The 26853-nt window shown below is 33.1% G+C and overlaps 3 protein-coding genes across 3 annotated transcripts in view; 1 reads left to right on the plus strand and 2 right to left on the minus strand.

Moving 5' to 3' along the window:
* Positions 1 to 298: 298 nt before the first annotated feature.
* Positions 299 to 5202, minus strand: LOTGIDRAFT_54095 (hypothetical protein; the record flags this gene model as incomplete). Its single annotated transcript, XM_009067491.1, has 6 exons — positions 299 to 496; positions 1332 to 1578; positions 4129 to 4191; positions 4366 to 4484; positions 4789 to 4893; positions 5080 to 5202. Coding segments are annotated over 6 exons (855 nt in total), but the record flags the coding sequence as incomplete, so codon positions are not given.
* Positions 5203 to 16382: 11180 nt separating this feature from the next.
* LOTGIDRAFT_133319 (hypothetical protein) lies at positions 16383 to 21760 on the plus strand (the record flags this gene model as incomplete). Its single annotated transcript, XM_009067523.1, has 5 exons — positions 16383 to 16439; positions 19197 to 19344; positions 19484 to 19698; positions 20771 to 20941; positions 21386 to 21760. 5 exons carry the CDS (start codon positions 16383 to 16385, stop codon positions 21758 to 21760), a joined length of 966 nt encoding a protein of 321 aa, XP_009065771.1.
* Positions 21761 to 26500: 4740 nt separating this feature from the next.
* Positions 26501 to 26853, minus strand: part of LOTGIDRAFT_169210 (hypothetical protein) — a gene marked incomplete at both ends in the record, with an annotated part of 29963 nt that continues 29610 nt past the window's right edge. The window contains one exon of the mRNA XM_009067524.1: positions 26501 to 26548. Coding sequence (XP_009065772.1) covers positions 26501 to 26548 — 48 coding nt within the window. The remainder of the gene's footprint in view (positions 26549 to 26853) is intronic.

A 26853-nucleotide genomic window follows, 5' to 3' on the forward strand; every position in this document is an offset into this window, starting at 1 on the left:
TACTTCTATAAGATAGGGATGAATCACTTCCTGCCTCTGAACCCTACAAAAAGAAATTGCGACCACAGTTAAATGAATAGAAGTTTTGAGAACTTAAGATCACTGATGATGATAATAATATCAGAGGGTAGAGATATGACTAAGAACTGCATACAAGAAAAGGGCTATTGCAATCAAGTACAAAGTTTGCTGAAATTGTTAAGATGGTTAACTGCTTGAGTTGGGCTTTGAATTTTATGAAATTAATCAAACAAACCTTGTCCTCTTCCTCTTCATCAGGTGCATGATACGTGACCATAAAATGATTTAATAATTTCTGAACACCATCTTTAACAAGAAATCTTAATAAATCCATTAACAAATAATCAACAGCTTTTAAAAACGAGGCCATTCTGGCCAGTATCTTTCTCCATTTGGCTATTTCAGCATATAATGGCTTGTCTGCAAATATAAATTCTGAATAATAAAACCATTCCTTGATAAATAAGTTGTCTTTCTCAAAGTCACAAACTGGTATCAGGTGTTCCAGAAAGGTGTAATCATAAAACAAATCATGAGTAAAGCACATTAACAATTGCATCACCAATCAACATTATGCACTTACGCCATTTCATATATCAATCTTTCTGAAGTTCACATATGAACAATTCCTAACTTTGAATACCCATTGTGTATTGAAATTTTCTATCTGAAATGTTATTATAACCAATTTGCAATTAAATGTGTGCTGAATTCAGAATACCTGAGAAACTCTAGTTAGATTAATACAGAATAAGACCTACTATTATCAGATTTAGACGGTTTAATATCTAGTAATGGAATAGCTCCTCTATTAGTTTTTAACTTGTATCTTGAAGTACGTCTACTTGTATCTGATGTGGGGTTTTCAATTCTTACTTTCTTCTCTCCATTATCAGGGTATATACCAGATTCTACCCCTTCCATTTCAGCTACTGCCTACAATAGATAACATGTATTTATCTACATTAGTGCTGGCATGATATATCGATGAATTGATGTATTAGGATACGATATGCTATGATCAACTAATTTCTGTTCTAGATGTGTGTTTACAATTATTGTCAAGTTAGAATCTGACATAATTTTTGGAGAATAATAATTCAGCCAATCATATGTTCTGTTCAGTAAAAGCTATGTATTTTATATGTTCAGAAATGTAGGATTGAATTATGTACTATCAAGACCGAATATCTATATACTTATAGTCTTCACAAGTTTATATTGGACCGATGGACATGTGTAACCATAATATACACATAATAATGTAGGCTTGTACAAAAATCTCTACTTACTGCACAGGACTGCCATACAATATCAATAACACTTTCTCTCAATAGATTGAGTTGATTTAAAGCTTTGTTACATTGGTTGATTTGTTTGGTTTTAAATTCTTCCAGGGTTAAAGTAAGAGATTTATCCAAGTCTACAAGTGTTATAATACTGTCTTCTTCCATATCTTTACCTCCATTTCTAGCCACCTCACATAATGTCTTCACATGGTATAAACATCCTTGTAGTACTTCATTAGCAGTGAATAGATTTTTAGCTAGGATCAATCTACAAGTCAAAAGTTTTTACATTTAAGTGTTTATTTTGAAAAAAAACCAAACCCACACATTCTATTCATATTTCACACAGGCTAAAAACGAGCTAGTCTATGGATAATCTTTTTGGTAATGATCATTCTTGGTTTATCATAATCCATGTAAATCTTGGGTTAAAAAAATTAAAAGATAAGTTTTTCAAGGTCATCTCACACCGAGAAAGAAGTCCAGTTCATTTTTCTTCAACATCTCAGTTAGCCAGAATCAAGGGAGTCCCTGATAAGAGGTTTGGAAACTGGTGAAGTACACCAATGGAGGCTGAAGAACCCTCTAGATTGGTTACTAAAGCTTCTGTTTTTCAGAAGCTAAAGGTATCATATCTATACAAATGATCTTTATGCAAAAAATTGACAGACGGACAAGGGACAAAGACAAAAACAACAAAAGAGTAAGTTTTTTTTTATTTTGAAGCAAACGCATATAATATATTAATTTAAACAATAATTATACAAAGAAATTTGATTTGGTTTCAACATTGTATTCATTATCAATATCAAAAAGTTAAATTTATTATATTTGAGAGACTGACACAACTTATAAGTGGTATAGGCTGGTGGCCAACCCACAACCTCATCTTTAAATGGCCATAACTCAGCTAATTTTGTCCCGAGAGGTATGATTTTTGTATCGAATGAAAGTTTAACATGTCCTGCGTCTATTTTGCAAAATCAACTTTGAAGATTCACCCTTATTTTCAAGAGGAAAATCGCTTGTATTTTTGTTTGAATCCAACAGATAAACATCTAATCAAATCCTTTGATCACAATTTCTGATTCTTCAATAAATGACACATGTTTTAAATTAAACATTGGTGGTTCTTTATAAACATAAGGTGGTTCAAGTGGTTTATCTATCTTCTTTCTATCAGGGTGGTGACACGTTGAGCAGACTGGTCGGACTATACCATAATCTTGTTTTCTACGAACCAGCTTATTATCATGTAGATAGTATTTCCAGAGAAAGAGTAAATTATCTGTTATATCATCACTACCACAGAAAAAACAGGGTGTTGAGTATTTAATACTAATAATATCTACAAATAAATTAAAATATCTTATCATTAATATGTCACTCAATTTACACGTGTTATTTGCTCAATGATATGAATATTAGAAAAAAAAACTTAGGTCAAGATTTTTCAACCCGGTTTCCCCCTGTCAGTGATGCAAGTATGAGGGACTGACATGGAAAAAGTGTCTAGTCGTTTGGATGAGACAATAAACTGAGGCACCGTGTGCTACAGGCTGTGCACGTTAAAAATCCCTCGACACTTGGAAATCGAAAAAGAGCAGGCTAATGCCGCTGTCTTGACAAAATTTCCCTCATCACACCCTGCATGGCGTTGCCCGTCTTCAGTAGCCCACATGGTGCAGAAAAGTAGGATGTATAACTCCATTCATTTCATTTTCATTTCATAAAAAAACCACAAGGGTATAACACACTTCTTTAATAATGATATGCATTCAGTGAAAGAACTGGTCCACACAGTATAACTTTTGTAGAGTTCACTTATCTTGTTGTTTAATTTCATGTACAAAAATTTCAATCAACAAATTTTCAACTGGACCTACATAATAAGTTCTATTATCAGGCTTCTGATAAAGAAGGCTGTGTTAATTAAAAGTCTTGGACCAATTGTTTGGTAATATGTATACATCAATAGCTTTGACCCTGTCAATTTTTACTTTTATAAGAAGACAAAAAACCATAACATCTAAAGGCATATTAACAGACAATTTGACTGCTTGGCTGATATATAGATGATAAGAATATTGTATTGGAGTGTGAATGATTCCATGCAGATTAAAAAACATCCATATAACATGCAGAAAGTCATACTGAGTGAAAGAGAAAATATTTAAGATTATTACCAATATAATGTAAAATAAACTGAACTTACCTGGTATTTTCCTAAAGTAGCAAATATACAAATAGACTTCTTCAGTTCCTAATAAAACTTCAAACAGCAAATCAAACACCAAGCAAATTGTGCTCAATGTTCTGTGATACTATTTAGGTTCAATATTTTAAGATTATGATGTTTAAATATAAATGCTAATTGCAATGCTGATCAGCAGAACGTGATATGTGATATTATGTAATATTTTATCAGTTGGTAGGAGTAAATCATGCTTTCAGTGATAGTGTGTGTATTCTTTTCAGTGTAGGTATTTTTTGTGATGTGATAATACTTTAATGTTTAAAGAGAGGTATGGACTTTATTAGTTTGACTCAGAAATGGGTTATTCTATGGATTGACATAGAATACAATGGTATCCAATGGACACTGCAAAGAAAGCAGCTAGCAGCTGATACTACTGCACACTTTGGGATCTTTCCAATCAGACAGACAAATAATATCCAAGTTACAAAACACATTGTATCAGGAAACGTCTCCAAAGAGGCTGGGTGATATACGAAAGTTACATGAAATGATTCTATAGTGATGTTTATCTTTTAGATAGCATAGTTAGAAGTCGGGATTGAGATAATGTTCACTTACTGATTGCTTTTGTTCTTCTGATGGCGAATATTTTGACACCAATTTTTGAAGGTTTTCTTTATTCTGAAGAACAAAAAATCAAATCCAATCATTTGATCAACAAAACATATAATAAAAGCATAGTCTGTATGCCTTAGATTTTAAGCTTTCTTTAAACAAGATCTTCAAAACATTGTTATAAATATGTTATATTTTATACAATTTTTGCGGAAAGATATCCTTAAACTTTCAACTTACCTGAAATTAGCAAACACTTTTAAGTTGTAGATCTCATAATAATGGCGTCTTTCCCAAATCCACCATAATGTAGGTGTATTTGTTGAAGAGTCTTGTGCATCACCTGTTCCTTGGTGACACTAAAAAACAAACAAACATAACTAGTACAAACAAACAGAAAATAAATCATATTCTATACTTGGACTTTTTCTTAAAAGGTCAAATCCTAATTCAATATCTTAAGTTCACGTTTTAACAAAGTTTTATTTTCTTCTTTAGGTTTAGGAATCAAATGAATGGACATTTACATTCTACTTTACTGCTCCTAGTTGGAAAATGTAAGTACATAGAGCATAAACAATGTTACAGTCTGCTTACCATGGTAACAAAAGAAGCACTTATTGTCCAGTAGATTTTCTCTGATCTAGCTTCATTAGGGGAGACAACTTGTAAATCATATGGATCGTATCTGCCTCTTGATTCGTGTCTGTTTCTGGGTAAACAATATAGAAATTCTCCACTATCTTCTTGCACTTCTGTCAAAGGATCCTTGAGGAAATAAAAGTAAAAAAAAATTATAATAAAAAAGATATTCAACATACCTTCCATTTATATACAGCATTTAACAAAATATAATTCCTTTACCTAGGCCACACCAAAGGGAGACAACTCAACAGGCTTATTTAAGATCACAATATTAAATTACTTTAATTAGACACTTACAACTTTCTCTACTGGCATAGCAGCTATTTTCTCCATGATGAGTTTACAGCCAGGACCATGGCGTGGTAACTCTGTAATCCAACCCAAATCTCTCCTCATCTTAATAATATGATATAAAGCATCATCATTCTCAGGTACTACAAAATAATCACATAATGGTCAAAAAAGGAAATGCTCATTTGCAAGTTCTGTAACTGATCAAGACCACAATGACCTCTACAACCATTATGTTAACAAAGATCCTGCATGTCAATTTCATAAATGATTAAGTAACAAAATCCAAAATTCCGAAAAGAACATATAATTTCAAAATTTTCAAGCTAGGGAATACTGAAAACGATGATGAATAATTTAAAATTTGCAATAACCAATAAAAAAAAAAGAATTATGGAACCTATTTATTCATGCAAATTACAATTCCCATAATATTTGACTCTTTTAAAAAAATTACCTTTATCATCATATTTGTTACGTTTTAAGTAATTAGGAATCATTCTCTGATTGGGATCATCATATTGCATCACACTAGATTTCTCACGGAAAATCTCCTGTCTATTCTGAGGTGCACTTCCAGCCCGATGAACATTTGCAAGCACTTGTTTGGATTTAGAAATGATGCCCTCAGATTTTGAAAGCAAGCCAGTTATCTGTGGTTTATCTATGATAGGCATTTCACCAACATATTTAACAAAACCATCTGTTTCATCATCCCATGTGACAAATGACTCGGCATCACTTTCCCTTCTTGAAGAACCAAATGAATTTTCTGGTCTTCTTTTATCTCCCAATGAAGATTCTGAAACGGAAAGAGAATTTGTCATAACCAGTTTCTGAAATTATCATTTTGATGTTTTAATTTAAGCAAGTTATGCAATACATTTAGATGGTAAGAATCCTGGTTCCCATATACCAGATGAGGAAAAGATTGAAAAAACAAAAAGGTAAGTCAAATCATTGCAATTTGAAACCCCATTGCTAACAATGTATTAACTTGTTCTAAAATCCTAAACAGGACAGCTAGTTTTAAAACAGAGGTTGGAATATGTAAGCAAGGCTGGATATATTTTGCCAGTCACCAATTTGACACCCCTTAACTTCTTTAGTGGACTTTTCCACACGTGCATACCTTCTAAAAATAAATATTAGACTTAGGTGCTGGAAGAGCTTATTTATTTGTTTTTTGTTGTTTTTTTGTTGCCTGTCAAATTATATCCAGTCTGGTATGTAAGAAACTTGATAAAGAATCTACCTTGTGAGACAATATTTCTACCACCATTTGTTGAAGGTAAGACTGGTTTAGATTCTAGAGGAGGAACTGGAGGATGAACAACATCTGGTTTCGTGGAGCGAGCAGTACCCTGAGCACTACCATGTCTCAATACAGAAGCATTATCAGATCTTGGCATAATCACACTGTCTAAATTAATACCAGTTATTTCAGCATCATTTACTTTCGACCTTTTTCTACAATACATAAACATAAAATATAAGAAATACTGATTAAATTTAATGTTAAATTTGTGAAATTTGAGAAAACTATAAAAAAAAATCTTATAAAATATGCCCTTTAACGTATCTGACAGTTTTAACTAAAAAAATCCAGCAGTTGATTTTTAAACGGCAAAAATATTTCAAAATATTACATAAGGTTTTAAAGTCTGTTATAAATTTTGGAAGCTGTTAGAAAACTCCTGACTCCTGTACGGATTTGAATAAAATAGATGCCTAATTGTAGAGAAATATGTTTCCAACATATTCAAAGAATTTTTACTAACAACACCTAGCCATTATAAAGCCAAACACCAAAATTAGGTCAAACTGATTAATTAACAATTAGTACTCTCCATTTTTAGTTCACCCTTTTATAACAAATTCAGTGTGATCAAGATATAAATAGCATTCTTTGGAATTTATTTGTGCGTGTGTGTATAAAATTCAATCAGAACTTACAATTTATGTATATTAATATAATGTTCTGGTGTTGGGTCTGTAGTAGGTTTTAACTGTTGTTGTCTTCTATCATAATCTTTCTTGAATAATGTCGTTTTAAATACAGGACCAGTTCCAACAGTATCTTTTTTACCAGACAATGGTCGAATATGGTCTCCCTGAACAGATAAAAAACATGTGGATTGATGATGTGGATTTTTATATTTTACGATGTAGACATTTATGATTCCTTTTGCCCAGTGGCATTCCACTGGTGCAGGCCAAGCCATCTTGACAATTCTGTACTAACTCCTGTACTAAGTTTGTATCAATAGACAGTTTGCAAGATCAAAACTGTTGAGAAAATTCAACAAAAACTTTCCCTTCCCATTGGATAGTTGAAATCAATCAGAGAGATCTATTATCTGTTAAAGCACATGATTGTACTAGCCATTAAATAAGGTTTAGGAATTTGAATTGTTAAAGGAAGGTGATCAATCTACTAAAAAATATCATAACTTACCCCAATATGAGGTAATGGCTCTCTTTTTGACTGATATTTAGCATTAATCAAGACTCTAGAATTCTCTGGTTTATGATACAATCTTTGTTTCAACTCTTCAGCTATGTTTCTGTTACCCTGTGGAAAACTGGTCGATTTAGGCCTACCACTTTGATCTTTTTTAACTGGTGTAGAAACGTAGCCATAAGAAAGTGAAGACAAATCAAATCGTGTCAGTTTGGTTTTTGAAGCTGTTTTGGTATCGGCATCCAACAAATCAATTTCTCCCAAATCTTGGTTGATAACAGTTGATTCTGAATACTGACTGAGGTGGCTGATTCTTGATTCCCCTCGTCCCTCAGACATGATGAAGTTTAGATCTTGAATACTACTTTTACTTCATTAAGGCTTATAAAGTGGTAGTGGGCTTTAAATCTGCAAATAAAGTTGAAAATAGAAAATACTGCTTAGATTTTTAATTTGATTGAAAAGAATTTTTATTAACAAACCTGAGTAATAGTTTGTTTTTTATGGTGGAATGCCTGAACGATGCCAATATTTGATTTAATTTTGGCTTGAAATCATGTGCAATTATTTCAAAGGTCTCTTCTGAATGTTGGTGTTAGTTGAAAATAGTAAGTGTATATTGCGAACTCTTTCTACATTGGTTATTGATTTACAATGTTGATGAATCAAGATGTATTAGTTTAAAAGATAACACAGGCCACTTTTTAAAAAACATTGGTTCGAGTCTTAAAAATAGTGGTCTCACTTGACAACAATAAAATCGAGCAGAAGCAGACGAGGGATATATACTAAATACCATCAAATATTTTCACTATTCAAAATAAAAGCCAAAATAGCAAGGTCCAAGTTAGTAAGGAAACTGTTGAAGCAAAGCTAGGCCTAAGCTAGAAAAAAAGGGTGAAAAGGCATCATCGATCAAGTGCAAAGTCATATGACCTAGATCTAACCGTAACGATATGAAAAAGAAATCACATAATACCTCGTGATATATTTTTTTACTGTTTTCAAAGATAAATAGTTCAGTAGAAAAATATTACAATTCTGTCATTTCTTCATGTTTTCAATCACCGCCATTTTGTAGTTTACCTTAGAGATACCCACAATGCATTGGTTGCTTAAAAGTTAGAACGAGCACCTGTTATATACATGAAACGTCCAAAATATACGTCAACTGTTTTCGAACAATTTGATTTCATTTCATACGTGTTTGTTATCTCATAAACAAGCAGTTATAATATAAATGTCAAATACAAAATATAGACCACCAGTTAAAGAGATGCTTCTTCGTTCCGAGTTAAGGAAGAAAAGACAATCGACCTCAGACATCAGACTACAAATAATTTTGCTTCAATTTTCCAGAGCCATCTTTATATACAGCTCTGCAATTTTCCGACCAGTAGTTATCTGAGGATCGCACAGCGTAAAACTCAGTAACAACATATTTCATAATTGTTTTTTATATCGCTCTACAAATTTTTTAGTCCGAAATATGGGACATTTTCACAGGAATATTTCTGATGCTCAACGGTATTGATGATTTACTTTACTACAAACAGTCTAGAAGTTCTTACATTGCCTGCATAACTAACAGAATTCTTTTACTACAAATAGCCTAGAAGTTCTTACATTGCCTGCTATAACTAACATAATTCTTTTACTACAAACAGCCTAGAAGTTCTTACATTGCCTGCTATAATTAACAGAATTCTTTTATTACAAACAGTCCAAAAGTTCTAAGATTGCTCAAAATGAACTGTAAGGTGTATTGCGTTTGACTCTCACGAACATTACACGTTGTTTATAGTTCATATAACAATATTTTATCATCAATACAACCTAGGTGTCAAATAATAAATTATTCCTTAAGTTTTCGCTAAGCTAAATATTTCTTTTAAAAAACATTTCTCAAAACGCAGATAATTCCTGACACAGACGAATTTGAAGACTCAAATTTCGACTGTGAGTTGTCAACACTATTACTTATTGGCTTAGCTAAACAAAAAATTCTCGTTTTTTTGAGACTAAGTTGTGATTGGTCCATCAGACAAACACCAGTTTCATTGCAGGAGCATGCAGATGATCTTAGAATGACGCTGCCTTGATAGTAATAATTGACACTTATTTTCAATTTGAATTTTGTTTTAGAGAGGGAAAAAAAGTTGGGTCATTTTCGGGGGAAATTTTCTAAATATACGAAGTCATTCTAAAGCTATCAATAATGTAATGAAGCTGATATTCAAATTCATAAAAATAATTCAGAAATATCTGTTTAACCGCACAAGGGCGTTGACAATCTGAAAGTTTATTTGAACCATCGACCAAGATTGTCCTAACGGTGCCAGTTTCTTTCCACCCATCTCAGTTATAGCCATAATGATATAAAAACCCAGTATATATTCTAACTTCTTAGAGAGTTTTCGACTAAATAAATATTCCTTACCTCTACTCTTCGCTAAGTATGACGTAAAACTCCATTCATTTCATTTCATTTACTCTTCGCTGTCAAATTCAATTTGAATGTGGAACAAAACCTGAAACTGAAAATACGCTGATTAACACGTCAGAATGCTCTTATATATCCGAAATAACAACATAACAAATATATTCGTAGTATGGATGGTAATCATATTTCATGGTAAATAACAAATCTCATTGATCATCCATTTACCGGGCGCTAAACAAGTCAATGGAAAATTAATCAGCTGATGGGGCCCAATAACGTAGAAAGTAAAGCAGGAACTTGAAATTTCGTCTATTTCCGTCAAAAACAGAAATTGGGAATTTTTTCGAGAAAATTGACTTTGAAGTTACACCCTAATTTTCAAGAGGAAAATCGCATACATTTTGGTTTTGGAAAAAGTCTCAGACTAAAAATGCTGTAGCAGGCACAGATTGCAAGACAGGAACTTGAAATTTGGAACCAAGCAACTTCAGACGGTTGTGTACCTGCAGTCCAAATTGCAACTGCACATCTCTGATAGTTTTTGAACGGCAGTCTGTCAAAGTTTTGGTCTTAACCCCAACCTGTGCAGCGAGGCTCTATAGGCTGGTGGCTGGTGGCCGACCCCCACCCCCATCTTCAAATGCCTATTACTCGGCCAATTGTGACCCCAAAGGGTTATTTTTTTTAACAAATGACAGTTTTATATGTTCCCCGTCTATTTCTATCGAAAACAGAAATTGAGAGTTTCAAACTTTCGAGAAAATTGACTTTGAAGTTACACCCTAATTTTCAAGAGGAAAATCGCATACATTTTGGTTTTGGAAAAAGTCTCAGACTAAAAATGCTGTAGCAGACACAGATTGCAAGACAGGAACTTGAAATTTGGAACCAAGCAACTTCAGACGGTTGTGTACCTGCAGTCCAAATTGCAACTGCACATCTCTGATAGTTTTTGAACGGCAGTCTGTCAAAGTTTTGGTCTTAACCCCAACCTGTGCAGCGAGGCTCTATAGGACCTTATAGGCTGGTGGCCGACCCCCACCCCCATCTTCAAATGGCCATTACTCGGCCAATTTTGACCCCAAAGGGTTATTTTTTTTAACAAATGACAGTTTAATATGTTCCCCGTCTATTTCTATCGAAAACAGAAATTGAGAATTTTTTCAAACTTTCGAGAAAATCGACTTTGAAGTTACACCCTTATTTTCAAGAGGAAAATCGCATACATTTTGGTTTGGGAAAAAGTCTCAGACTAAAAGTGCTGTAGCAGGCACAGATTGCAAGACAGGAACTTGAAATTTGGAACCAAGCAACTTCAGACGGTTGTGTACCTGCAGTCCAAATTACAACTGCACATCTCGGATAGTTTTTGAACGGCAGCCTGTCAAAGTTTTGGTCTTAACCCCAACCTGTGCAGCTAGGCTCTATAGGACAGTATAGGCTGGTGGCCGACCCCCACCCCCATCTTCAAATGGCTATTACTCGGCCAAATGTGACCCCTGAGGTATAATATTTGTAGCAAATGACAGTCTAACATATCTCCCGTCTGTTTCCGTAGAAAACAGAAATTGGGAATTTTTTCAAACTTTCGAGAAAATCGACTTTGAAGTTACACCCTAATTTTCAAGAGGAAAATCGCATACATTTTGGTTTGGGAAAAAGTCTCAGACTAAAAGTGCCGTAGCAGGCACAGATCGCAAGACAGGAACCTGAAATTCGGAACCAAGCAACTTCAGACGGTTGTGTACCTGCAGTCCAAATTGCAACTGCACATCTCTGATAGTTTTCGAACGGCAGTCTGTCAAAGTTTTGGTCTTAACCCCAACCTGTGCAGCGAGGCTCTATAGGACCTTATAGGCTGGTGGCCGTCTCCCACCCCCATCTTCAAATGGCCATTACTCGGCCAATTTTGACCCCAAAGGGTTATTTTTTTAACAAATGACAGTTTAATATGTTCCCCGTCTATTTCTATCGAAAACAGAAATTGAGAGTTTCAAACTTTCGAGAAAATCGACTTTGAAGTTACACCCTTATTTTCAAGAGGAAAATCGCATACATTTTGGTTTGGGAAAAAGTCTCAGACTAAAAGTGCTGTAGCAGGCACAGATTGCAAGATAGAAACTTGAAATTTGGAACCAAGAAACTTCAGACGGTTGTGTACATGCAGTCCAAATTACAACTGCACATCTTGGATAGTTTTTGAACGGCAGCCTGTCAAAGTTTTGGTCTTAACCCCAACCTGTGCAGTGAGGCTCTATAGGCTGTATAGGCTGGTGGCCGACCCCCACCCCCATCTTCAAATGCCTATTACTCGGCCAATTGTGACCCCTGAGGTATAATATTTGTAGCAAATGACAGTTTAACATATCTCCCGTCTGTTTCCGTAGAAAACAGAAATTGGGAATTTTTTCAAACTTTCGAGAAAATCGACTTTGAAGTTACACCCTAATTTTCAAGAGGAAAATCGCATACATTTTGGTTTGGGAAAAAGTCTCAGACTAAAAGTGCTGTAGCAGGCACAGATTGCAAGACAGAACCTGAAATTTGGAACCAGGCAACTTCAGACGGTTGTGTACCTGCAGTCCAAATTGCAACTGCACATCTCTGATAGTTTTCGAACGGCAGCCTGTCAAAGTTTTGGTCATAACCCCAACCTGTGCAGCGAGGCTCTATAGGACAGTATAGGCTGGTGGCCGACCCCCACCCCCATCTTCAAATGGACATTACTCGGCCAATTTTGACCCCAGAGGTATAATTTTTGTAGCAAATGACAGTTTAACATGTCCCCCGTCTATTTGCGTCGAAAACAGAAATTGGGATATTTTTCAAACTTTCGAGAAAATAGACTTTGAAGTTACACCCTTATTTTCAAGATGAAAATCGCATACATTTTGGTTTTGGAAAAAGTCTCAGACTAAAAGTGCTGTAGCAGGCACAGATTGCAAGACAGGAACCTGAAATTTGGAACCAGGCAACTTCAGACGGTTGTGTATCTGCAGTCCAAATTGCAACTGCACATCTCTGATAGTTTTCGAACGGCAGCCTGTCAAAGTTTTGGTCTTAACCCCAACCTGTGCAGCGAGGCTCTATAGGACCGTATAGGCTGGTGGATGACCCCCACCCCCATCTTCAAATGGACATAACTCGGCCAATTTTGACCCCAGAGGTATAATTTTTCTAGCAAATGACAGTTTAACATGTCCCCCGTCTATTTCCGTCGAAAACAGAAATTGGGAAATTTTAAAAACTTTCGAGAAAATCGACTTTGAAGTTACACCCTTATTTTCAAGAGGAAAATCGCATACATTTTGGTTTTGGAAAAAGTCTCAAACTAAAAATGCTGTAGCAGGTACAGATTGCAAGACAGGAACTTGAAATTTGGAACCAAGCAACTTCAGACGGTTGTGTACCTGCAGTCCAAATTGCAACTGCACATCTCTGATAGTTTTCGAACGGCAGTCTGTCAAAGTTTTGGTCTTAACCCCGACCTGTGCAGCGAGGCTCTATAGGACCGTATAGGCTGGTGGCTGACCCCCACCCCCATCTTTAAATGGCCATAACTCGGCCAATTGTGACCCCAGAGGTTTAATTTTTGTAGCAAATGACAGTTTAACATATCTCCCGTCTATTTCAGTCGAAAACAGAAATTGGGAATTTTTTCAAACTTTCGAGAGAATCGACTATGAAGTTACACCCTTATTTTCAAGAGGAAAATCGCATACATTTTGGTGTGGGAAAAAGTCTCAGACTAAAAGTGCTGTAGCAGGCACAGATTGCAAGACAGGAACTTGAAATTTGGAACCAAGCAACTTCAGACGGTTGTGTACATGCAGTCCAAATTACAACTGCATATCTCTGATAGTTTTTGAACGGCAGTCTGTCAAAGTTTTGGTCTTAACCCCAACCTGTGCAGCGAGGCTCTATAGGACAGTATAGGCTGGTGGCCGACCCCCACCCCCATCTTCAAATGGCCATAACTCGGCCAATTTTGACCCCAGGGGTTTAATTTTTGTAGCAAATGACAGTTTAACATGTCCCCCGTCTATTTGCGTCGAAAACAGAAATTGGGATATTTTTCAAACTTTCGAGAAAATAGACTTTGAAGTTACACCCTAATTTTCAAGATGAAAATCGCATACATTTTGGTTTGGGAAAAAGTCTCAGACTAAAAGTGCTGTAGCAGTTACAGATTGCCAGACAGGAACTTGACATTTGGTATGGTCAGAGGTATAATTTGTGTCAGTTGTCTACACCAGCTGACAACTTACTGTCAAAATATCTACCAGAGGCAGGTGCTTCGAAATATAGGTTGGTGGCGGAAAGTTTAACATGTACCTCGTCCGTCGAAGACAGAAATTCGGATTTTTTTCAAATTTTCAAGAAAATCGACTTTGAAATTTCATTCTTACATTCAAGAGTAAATTCTCCATTTTGTTTAGGATTACCTAACATCGCACTGGCGTTCCAAACATGACTAAGACGAGGCATAATATTTGTTGACATTGATTTTAAGGATACAGAAATAAAAGGTCAATGCAAATGAATATTTGTAACCTCCCACCCCCCTCATTCTCAACATCCACCATGACAACAGAGACTATATAAACATGGCTCTTTTATATAGGCTCTGATGATCATAAGAGTTCAATGCGATCATACAGTTCTATGATGCGATCTTGTAATCTTTCTTCCCGCCTTATTTATTGCCAATCCAATCAACCTTGACCTTCAATCATCGCCTCAATATGAAACCGGAAGTGAACTTTGTTGAGAGACATACCTTAGCAGAATGACATGAATTTATAATCTTTTACTACTAATTAGGATGTCTGCTGTGTTTTGAATATTATTTCATGTGGGGTAGGTGGTTTTAGTCACGTTAAAATCCTTCTTATATATTACCTGAGCTATTTGAACAGTTGGAAAAGTAAATGATGTTATGAATCACGAAGAAGGGTGATCAGTCCCAGTTCAAAGCTAAAGGCAGAGGCAAAAGCGGAACAACAGAAAATGTCATTTGCACTCTCTGGTTCTGGCAGTTAATGAGTAATAACAATAGATAAACCCTGATACCCATATCAAAATGGTTTAATGGCTAATATACTGTGATTGTGCTCACTGTAACTTAAATGGCAATTCAATTGCAGTGGAGACATTTCTGATGATGAATATTATTAATGAACCTATAAGCTTAAATATAATAATGGAAATTGCTTATTAATTGTTTTTGTTGAATTGATGGACCAAGTTGATATAGGTATAGATAAGGCATAAGCTTATTCATTAATATCCGAAATAGTATTTCTGAGATTGATAACAAAGAGGCCAAGTAAAGCCTATTATAAATGTGTCGCAGTGACTATGAATGTAAATCAAATCCTCAACTTAGTGGAGCCGAGGTTTACAAGGAATACCTGCTGCCACCAACAGACATATTAATTCACACAGTTTGATGATTTCCCTTCAGACACTTTTGACTTATTGTTGAAATTTGAGCCATCAAATCGAAGTGTATCATGTATCCATAATTATCTCTATGTTTGATAGTCAGAGACTGTATCAACAAGACGTTCAACTTTCAGATACCAGTACCCCAAATTTCAGAGAGAAGATAACCTTGTGAATGAAATACATAAAAAGTTAAAAGTTATTGTAATGTTACAGGTCCAATTGGTATTCTGTCACTGTGCCTTCAGACCTAAGTGTTAAAATTGCAACCAGTACTTTTCATTATCTTGAATTCTAATTATGATACGCTCACTTCGTAATAATGTTCTTCTAATAATTTGGTATGTTCGCACTTTTTGGAAAGAGGTTTAGATTAGGCCAATGTTCCAGACAGCCATCTGTATTTTGTTCACTGTCTGTAAAGCTGTCTGTCACTTGCTGTTGGTAGAAAGGGTATCTGTGTAATATAAGTTTAAATCATGCTCCTGTACATGGCAATTAAGTTTCAATCCACAGTGGAATTCACAGACAATTTGTAAAATTCTACCAAAACCCCTGCAAAGGTCTTATGTGATACTTGTGAGCAAATTTTGCAGGGGTTACGTCATAAAACAAAGCACTTAGTTTTAGTGGAATTATGGGAACCACAGATGTCTGATTGAAAATTGGAATGGTGCAAATTGATGCTATCAATTAAACTGTGCTAAAAAAAGAATTTCCACTTTTTGTTGTTCGGGGCTCTGCTAACAATATTTTGATTGTTCTTATTGGACATCTCTAAATAGGCTACCGGTACACAAAGATCATAAATAGAGAAACGTTAATGATTTCACAGAGAAACATAGGCCCCTTTACAATAATACCTGCAGTAATATGAGAAATTGTCTTATTTGTTCCAGTGCCATGGTACCGGTATGCTGATTGTTACAAGGAATGGGTTAGTTTAAATTGATCTGGTCAGTAAAAATGACCACAGAAGATCTTCTTTCTCCAAACCAACTGGTTAAAGACAGATGGAAAGTGGTGAGTAGAGAAAATATTTTGTAAATTATTATAAAGCTTATTTAAAGCATAGGGGCATATATCTTTTTTTCATAGGTCGAAAAAAATTTTGTTTCAAATTTAAGAAAACTTAACATCCAAATCATGAGAAATGTGTTTTGGTAAGAGAACTACTGTTGGAATTTATGTCAAATAAACACCTAATTGTAGAGAGATATGTCTCTGAAGGTTTCAACTAATAGAATAAGCCATTATAAAGTCAAACACCAAAACTGCTTAATTAACAATTAATAAGCTCTGTTTTTAATGAACCCTTTTCAAATCAAATTCAGTTTGATCAAGTAGATAAATGTAAGTAACATATTTTAGAAATATTTTCAGATATGATTTACCATGTTATTGATAATAAAAATTTTACATACTGCCCCTTTGATTGTATGGGCTGAAGTAACTTACATACTTACTTAGGGTTTAGAACTTAACTCAGCATTGGTCAGTAATGCCTTTTGTATAGAAAATGCTTTTATTCAATTGGGAGGGGAGAAAAAACCCAAGCCCCATTTGCAGCGTGTTGATCATGTAATTGTTCCACCAAAATTGCATATCGCCAATGGACCAGTCTATGTTCAGCGTATTGATACAATGTCGTATAATTTTGATGTAGATTTAAGTAACCTGTAACCTTAATGCACCCTCTTTCATTATTTGCTTTCCTCAACAGTTTTAATTAGTTTCAGGGCAGCATTAATTTTTAAAAATTCAATAAAATGATGAAACACTTAATTTTGACGAAGAATTTGTGATTCCTCATGCATACTTTTGATTATATAGGGTTTCAACTTAGGGTCATTGACAAGTGTATATATCATAGAAGTTAATGTCCTGCTTCAAGAGATGGTCAGACTGAAAAGTGAATAAGTACCATACAATATAACTACTACAGAGCGGATCCTGAATCAATATAAAACTGGTATAATTATACATTAACAAAATCAATACCATTATACTTGTTTTCTAAGTATCTTTTACAGAAACGCTATCTTCTTTTGAATTAGCCTTTTCACTGACTGCATAATATGATGTTCTATTTGAATTCATAGGTTAAATGCAGACTTTCAATTGGGATTTCTCCTCATATACAATTGGTTGAGTCAACATACATAATATTGAGTCCTTGTAATCTAATTGTCCTTGACAGAGGGTTCCTACTCATCCTCTAATATTATTTGAAGAATCAAAATCATTCATTAATTAAGATTATTTTAGTAGGCATGGGTAGGCCTATAGACAGAGTAGACACTAAAATTAGTACTTATGACTAAGGTTGGGTGTAATAATTGATAAGCATTTATAATTTTGTTTTTTAATTACATAATTCTATGTATCCATCATAAGGTCAGTCTTCCACAAAGTTTCCCTTCAGCACATTACTTACCCACAATAAACAATAATTATTCATATTAATATATACTTCTTTGACACAAAAATAAACCATAGAATTAAAATTTTGACATTCTTTTTTATTTAGTACTTAAAAGATTTCTCAATTAAATTATTTCGTGCATCAATCTATTGGCAGCCTGTTGTGGATAATTGATTTAAATTTGTAATGGATAGCCAGACCTTGTGATTTTTCTGTAACCCTACACTTTGTTGTTAATTGGTAACCTCTATGTGGGAAAGGGTAGTGAAAAAATGGCAAATTGAACTCAAATTTTTTCCTAAGATATATATGAATAAATTTATATTAGCTTATATGTTGCATGTTTGGAGAATGTTTTGATCCAGAATGATGATAGTCATGTTAGTCATCAATCAATATTTACCTTGTACTAATCATGGTAAGGTCCTTGATGCTAGATGAACTTGTCTATAATAGTCTAGATCAATAATAAGTCTGTCTGACACTGTATATATACAGAGCAATTGATATATAACATTTTATATTAAGAATATCATATTTCACTCAATAACAAGGATAAGTCCATAAAAGGTGGATATTCGTCTAATTCTTGGAGCTTACTAGCCCATACAAAGTACATCTGAATGATAAAGGTTGTTGGATACCATCATAAAGTTTTTAACCATCTTGCACATGTTGCCAACAAGTGTGCACAAGTTTATGAGTTCACTGCATTGCACATTTAGAGATAAATAACAAGTTTTGTTATCATATTTTGAACATTTTGTTTACAATATAAACTTATGTATTCAAAGAAACAAATTGTCTACCGTAATCAAATACCCAGTACCCAAAAATAAAAAGTGAAAAGTGAAAACTAATATACTGGTACCTATGGCAAGCTGTAAGTCAAAGTGCTGAAGTCAAGGAAGCCGATAAGGCACACATGCAATGAATCCAATTTGCAATCCTAATCTATACATTAGAATTAGATAACTATTTCGTATCATTTTGTTTTCTGATATTTTTTAGTCACATTGTAATCTGTATAGTTTTTCTACAATTGGCATGTTCCAATGATGTCATGTAACCAATCGAAGCAAACCTGTTACTTGATATAATAAGGAATTGAGTGATATCGAAACTCAAAGAGTCATATTGCTCAATTTTCCACAAGTTCTTATTTTATCACTTCAATTGGTTAAAAATACTACGTTAGGGTATCCTTTGGTAGCAAACTTGTTGGATTACCACTAAAAATGTCAGAAAAGATAAAAAAAAATGTAATCTGATTTTAATTGGTTGAATATATGATTCATGGCTTTAGCTAAAAAATTTAATATTTCAATTTATCTGATTATTCTTGTGCATTATAGTTAAAGAAGATTGGTGGGGGTGGTTTTGGAGAGATTTACGAGGCAACAGATTTAGTTAATAAAGAATGTGTTGCTTTAAAATTAGAATCAGCCAAACAACCAAAACAAGTATTAAAAATGGAGGTAGCTGTCTTGAAGAAATTACAAGGTAAATAGTTAGCTGTTTGATCCAGACATCATAATAATAATAATGCTATTAAGTTAGATTTCTGGAAAATTGGGAAGACATTAAAATGAATTTTTATCCCCAACAATAAGATTCAGTCTGCTTCTTTTCTATTTTTCAGGAAAAGATCATGTCTGTAGATTTATTGGTTGTGGAAGAAATGAGAAATATAATTATGTGGTCATGTCACTGCAGGGTAAAAATCTAGCAGAATTAAGGCGTGGGCAACCTAAGGGTTGTTTTGGTCTGAGTACTACATTAAGATTAGGTTCTCAGATATTGAAAGCTATTGAATCAATACATGATGTGGGCTTTCTACATAGAGATATAAAACCAGTAAGTATTTGTTTTCCATTTATGGAAACCCTACAATCATTGTATCAGGGTTCTCTTATAAGAGAACTTATTGATAAAATTCGCAATCATAAAACTGGTTTTTTCTACTGTGAGAAAATAATTATTTCCAATAATATGATTTCAAGAATGAAAACATTGTCAGACAGCATAATCAGATGATTTCCATCAATATTTTCACATATGGTCTGTTTGATTTAAATTTCCATATATTATCATGCCTTTCATTAGGGTAGCAGGAACAAATGACCAAGTCTGTCTGCTTGTAAAATACTGTGATTCATGGATTTATTATCAATTCATTGGGTCAAGTCAATTTTTCCTGTTTTTTGTTTCTTTTATTTTTTGCAGTTTATAATTATATTTTTTCAAATATTCTGTACTGGTACTAAATGGCCAAATTAATTTGAAACTTTTGGGGGATAAAATTTGTGTATTGGCTGATACACTGGTTCTAAAAAATTAAATGTCTATGAATGATAATGATTTCACAGTATAGAAGTATACTTGGCACATCCTTTAAAGTTATTGTGCAGGTTTCAGTAGATATTTTACATCTGCATACTGATACATTGCCAAGTTTTAGATTCCTTACTATAATAAACTTATAACAGTTGTAAGGTGATATTTCACTGATCTTTTATACTATTAAGTAGAACTTTACACTTGTAATTTATAAGATTAGACTAAGCTTAGTTGACTTATATGGTAAATTTTGGATGAAATGAATTAATGATTTGAGAGAGATCTTATTTGAGATCATCTAAAACAAATATCCAAAATCCCCATACTTTTAAAAATTTTCAAGAACTAAAAAAATGTCAACATATTGCATAAATTTGAAGAAGATTTGAAAATTTTACACTTTTATTTTACATGATGTAAATAAATTTACATAGTTTCATTGATTTCATTGATAGTCATATTTTGCATATAAAAATTTGTATTATAAAGGACAGCTAGTATCAAGTTAAATCTAATAATGTAAAAAACAGTTTGAAAGTTGTTTGTCACACAATTCTTCTAAATATATTACTTTATTTATTTATTTCAGTCTAATTTTTCTATGGGTAAGCCACCAAGCAATAGTCGTAAGGTATATATGTTAGATTTTGGGCTAGCTAGACAGTATACCAATGCTTCTGGTGAGGTTAGACCACCGAGAGCAGCTGCTGGTTTTAGAGGAACTGTCAGATATGCTTCAGTTAATGCTCACAAAAACAAGGTATATAATATATTATCTTTGACCCAAATTTTTGAAGAAGAAATCCAGAAAGCAATTATGAGTTAGGTTGCAAATGAAATTAAATGTTAAAAGGACAGATTTTTTAGGTATTTGTGTTGCTACTCCATAAATCGCTAGTGAAAGTCTAGGACGATTCCCATTTATTTAAGTAAGTTGGAAAAGTTCGGTGCTCAAATTAATGACAAATATGCCCCAAAATATAAAGAAATATGTCCTTATCTGAATCTAACTGAAAAGATTACTTTAATATTTTGAGGTTGCTTTGTTTTTTGTTTTTTTACGGATTTGAGTAAAATTAAAGCCAAATTGTAGAGAAATGCGTCTATTTTGATGTATTGTTTACACTGTTTGTAATAATACAGCATAGTTCCCCTTGAAGTTTTATTTTGTTGTGCTAATGTGTTAATTATCTATTATTTACAGGAAATGGGTCGTCATGATGATTTATGGTCTCTGTTTTATATGCTAGTAGAATTTATAGTGGGTCAGTTGCCATGGAGGAAAATTAAAGACAAAGAACAAGTTGGTTTAATGAAAGAAAAATATGATCATATCCAACTATTGAAAAACATGCCATCAGAATTTCGTGCCATATTGGAACATATACAGAAATTAGAATATTATGACAAACCAGATTATAATATGTTACATAATTTATTTGAACAATGTATGAGAAGAAAGAATATTAAAGACTCAGATGCGTATGATTGGGAGAAGAACTATGGTGATACATCTATTACTTTAACTACTACATCTCAACCTGTAGCCATCAAACAAACAGTTGGGCCTCTTGGGTAGGTTTTATCTTCATTAAACATTTTCACAGAACTTCTATATAGCAATTTCTCATAAGAGTAAAAAAGGATTTTAAATTAGTTTATTATTATAAAAAGCTTTATACTAACCAGTATGCTTACATTTCATTTTGCTCTTTGGTTTATTAATGTTGTTTGTACCTGGATATTGCCCAACTGTGTGCAGAAGAGAAGGATATCAAAAGTTTTCCACTTTTAATCCTTGATATTGCCTTTGATATTGAACCTTCAATCACATATGTAGCATATTATCAAAAGTCTAATCCAAACCAAGATGATAAAATCTCAACTTATATTTGTATTGTTTCTGTCTGTTACTTACAAACAAATCACAAGTTGTTCTTGGATAATTTCATACACTTCTGCCATATCATTTCAGTGTGGTACAAGTAGGACCTAATACACCTCATGGTGGAGCTACTGAAGTTATAGATGGTAACCTTAGTCAAGAGGATGGTGAAGATAAAAAATTACCTGCTGATCTCATAATAACTGATAATCGCTATCAACGAGATATTGACAATCGACTACGAGAAGAAAATGGTGACCCTGCACTCTCTCCAAAACTACAACGTGAACAGACGGAGAAAGAAATCAAATATGAACCTGAGCAAAAAGCAAAAGACAATTGTGATAAAGACAATGATGTTAAAGGTTTAATGATGTCAAAAGAGGAAAAAAATCGTGAAATAATGTCTGAAACAAGATTAAAAGAGTTTGATAATGAAATTAAAGATAATCAAGAGAATGTGAAGTCAAATGTAAAAGATCAGGAAAAAAACCTTGGTGATAAAAAGAATGGTACATCAGATACTCATGTACTAGAATATGAACCAAAGCAGACATCAGACTTGTATAAGTACAAAAGTGGGGAAAAAATCCGATCTTTTTCAACTTTGCCTCAATCTTTTTCTAATGAGAATATAGATAATGTAGATAGAAGTAGACAGTCTAGTAGAATATTGAGTAAGAATGTTACTGTAGATAATGATGAAGATGGTCCTGAAGTCACTTACTTCAGCAAAGCCCCAGTCACATTTGCCATGATGCAAAACGAAGAAAAGACACATACTGTAGGTGATGATAACATTGATGAAAATGCCACAAGAGCTGCTCCATTTACTGTTGCTAGTCAATTATGTGGTGTCTCTGCATTTGGATCTAGTGGTGAAGAAAGTGATGCTGAACAGAGTGATGATGAGGTTGCGAAAGGTGCAGAGGGTCAGGGACGATTAAAACTGCCAAAGAGCCGATCAAAAAAACATTTAATGAATACTCTTGCCGATGAGGAGGATATTAATTATGATAGTGTAACTAGAAATTCATTAGTATTTTTAGATGAGAAGGAACTGAAGCCTGGTTATCGTGGTTCACTAGTATTTGATGATGATGAAAGTGATATTATGAATGCTGGAATGAGCTCGGTGAAAAAGGATAACTATAGTTCTGTAGGACTTAATGAGATAGGTCAAATGATGGGTTCAGACGGATCCCACAATAGAAATAATGGTGGTAAGGCAACAAGTAGTACCGGTATATATTCTAGTCCCAGAAAAATGCCTCAATTTACCAAAGGCCTTGGAAATATAATTGGTCAAGGAAGTTCATCTAAGCTGTTTATTAAAACAAGAGACAGTGGCTTTGATGAAAAGAAATTTGGCAAACTCCCTACAAAGGTTCATGTCAGTAAACCTCCAATACATCAAGCAGTGAAAAAGGACAAAAATGTGGATGAGCTTTCAGTTGAGATCTCTGATAAGGTAGACAAAGTTTCCAAAAATTCAGTGGAAAAAGAGGCTGCTTTCAATGATATTGCTACTTCCTCTACTCGACAGAAGATTAAGTCGTTTGAGAATCGAGAAGAAATTCAGGCGCTGGCTCGTCAGACATTATCAAAAGTGACTGCTGTTGATAGCGGTAGTTTCATAGTTAAGAAAGATAGTGATAAACCCTCTAGTGCTATTAGACAATTCCCCACAAGACAATCTAGTATAGATACTAGTTCCAGTAGTAAAAAATCTCCCACCAGAATTCCTGTTAAAAAGCGGTCAGCTTCAATGTCTCGTATGACTCCCAGTGAGGTCAATGAGGTACTCGCCAGTATTAGCCCCCGGTCATTGGATGGTGGAGAATCCAAGATTCCTCAACCCCCACCTGGGGCCCCTCGTACAATTAATGCAAGGTGTGTATCAATTTTTTCATTTGATAATTAAATGTTTACCTCTTTTCTAAAATTATATGTTAAGTGCTGTAATTCTTGCTTTAAGAAATATTGTGACACAATCTTTTATATATATACAATTATTCCGCTTTGCTCAAGTTTATCCTGTTCAATATAAAACATTTCTGCCACTTGGTATGGTCTCAGCTTGGCCACCCAACAATATTTGTTCATTCAAATAATTTGTGCAAAGTTCCAAATAATAGAAAAGAGTTTGAATGGTGTAGTACAGGGAATGAAAAGTAATATATTTTTCTATTCAGCAATATTTCTTAATCGAATGAAGAAAACCCAAAGTTGTCTCTTTTCTGTTGTGTTTGTGTAATTTTGTCCAACCTAGACTATTTTACTTGTTTTTAAATGTTCAAAGTAAAACGTGCTAATTTCAAAAATATCCATAAAAAAAATTGCATTTAAATTTTAAAGGCCAACACTAACTGTAATTTCTAATAGAAGAAAGAAACTACCATAAGGGTAATTTTGTTTGTTGTCATAGCAACGTAGCATTTTTGATGCTTGTTTGATGCTCATTTTGGTATTAAGATATCGAATTCATAGAATGATTTTGTCTTGCTGGTATTGGAAATGCTTGGTGATAATGTATATATTATATCCAATGTATTTGTTGTTTTTGTTGGATATGGTTGGTGTAGGCTTTTTATATTGCTAAGATTATTGGTGATGGATGATATTTTATTATGGTAATGGAAAAAAGACTTTTGACATAAAATATATATATCCTTAAAACTAGTTGATAAATCATAATCTATTATTTTTTAAATGTTTAGAATAAGCTTATATGTATTTTATTAAATGTGTAGATCTATTTTTTATTTGATGATAATTCTGATAGATTTTTTGTGATATTGTTGTTTGAACCTTACTTCAGTTGCTTTTTGTTTATTTGCTGTGGCACGTTTTTTTGTTTTGCAGGCGACGTCGCTATAAAGTGGCATCTGCCAATACAAGTCCACGCGAACCTACATCACCGTGAGCATGTTTTTTCTACCTAATTGACATAGTTTTATTTGCCTGTCCGTTATCATCATCCAACTTACCAAAGTTTTGTCATATTGTCTTCCCTGACCATAGCCATATAGCAACATAATGTAAGGCATTGGATAGGTAAATTTCATTTTATTTTTTTTTGTGCACTTGTAATTTTTCTAACCCATGCAATAGATAGAATACAATTTAGTTTATTTCTTTAACTATTTTCATCTCCCTGCCCAAATAACCAAACTCTTTACTATCATAGATTATTTTTAGAAATTCTTTAGATGCTTATTGTTTATGTAGAGCGTTTTTTGTGCAATTCCTATTTCAATTTTTTTTTTTAGCTTAGTATACCTATATTAACTATATGCATGCTTTGTTAATTGTGGTAATTTTTGTGTGCCTATCTCATACATTCTTCATTATTGTTTCCATTTCAAGAGCTAGATTTAGGACATTATTAGATAATATGTTTCCAAAATATGGATTCAAACCACATAGAGAGTTTCATTTAGATCCAGAATGGATTAAGTTTGTTGTATCTTAAGACCCCTGAAGTCATTATAATTATTTATGATTTATATTTCAGAAACCTAGTTAGTGAAGATGACAATAATGAAGAAGAAGAAGAAACTAATTTATAGTGCCATGTTATATTATAGCGTATTATAAAACATATGTTATAATTAATGTTATGTTATAATGTAGCATACACTATATTGATTAATGTTATGTTATCATATAGCATATACTATCTTGATTAATGTTATGTTATCATATAGCATATACTATCTTGATTAATGTTATGTTATCATATAGCATATGTTATAATGTAGCATTACTATCATGATTAATGTTATGCTATCATATAGCATATTTTATGATGTTTTATGCTATGTTATAATGTAGCATACACTATCTTGATTAATGTTATGTTATCATATAGCATGTGTTATAATTAATGTTATGTTATAATGTAGCATACACTATCTTGATTAATGTTATGTTATCATATAGCATATGTTATAATTAATATTATGTTATAATGTAGCATATACTATCATGATTAATGTTATGTTATCATATAGCATATTTTATAATTAATGATATGTTATAATGTAGCATACACTATCTTGATTAATGTTATGTTATCATATAGCATATGTTATAATTAATATTATGTTATAATGTAGCATATACTATCTTGATTAATGTTATGTTATCATATAGCATATGTTATAATTAATATTATGTTATAATGTAGCATATACTATCATGATTAATGTTATATTATCATATAGCATATGTTATAATTAATGTTATGTTATAATGTAGCATACACTATCTTGATTAATGTAATGTTATCATATAGCATATGTTATAATTAATGTTATGTTATAATGTAGCATATATTATCTTGATTAATGTTTTATTATCGTATAGCATATGCTATAATTAATGTTATGTTATAATGTAGCATACACTATCTTGATTAATGTTATGTTATCATATAGCAAATGTTATAACTAATGTTATATTATAATGTAGCATATACTATCATGATTAATGTTATGTTATCATATAGCATATGTTATAATTAATGCTATGTTATAATGTAGCATACACTATCTTGATTAATGTTATGTTATCATATAGCATATGTTATAATTATCAAATAAGCCAATTTATGTAGCTTGATGCCAATTTTGAAAGTGCCATGAAATTAACTTATGGCATATATTCAATGCATCCATCAACCAAGCAGTCTTAAGATAACAGATCTTCAGATTAATGCACCTAACTAATTCTATTTCGGACTATCATTCAATATTTTACAGAAAAATTAATTCAATTGGCAT

Source organism: Lottia gigantea (genome assembly GCF_000327385.1).
Source record: "Lottia gigantea unplaced genomic scaffold LOTGIsca_83, whole genome shotgun sequence".
NCBI lineage: Eukaryota > Metazoa > Mollusca > Gastropoda > Lottiidae > Lottia > Lottia gigantea.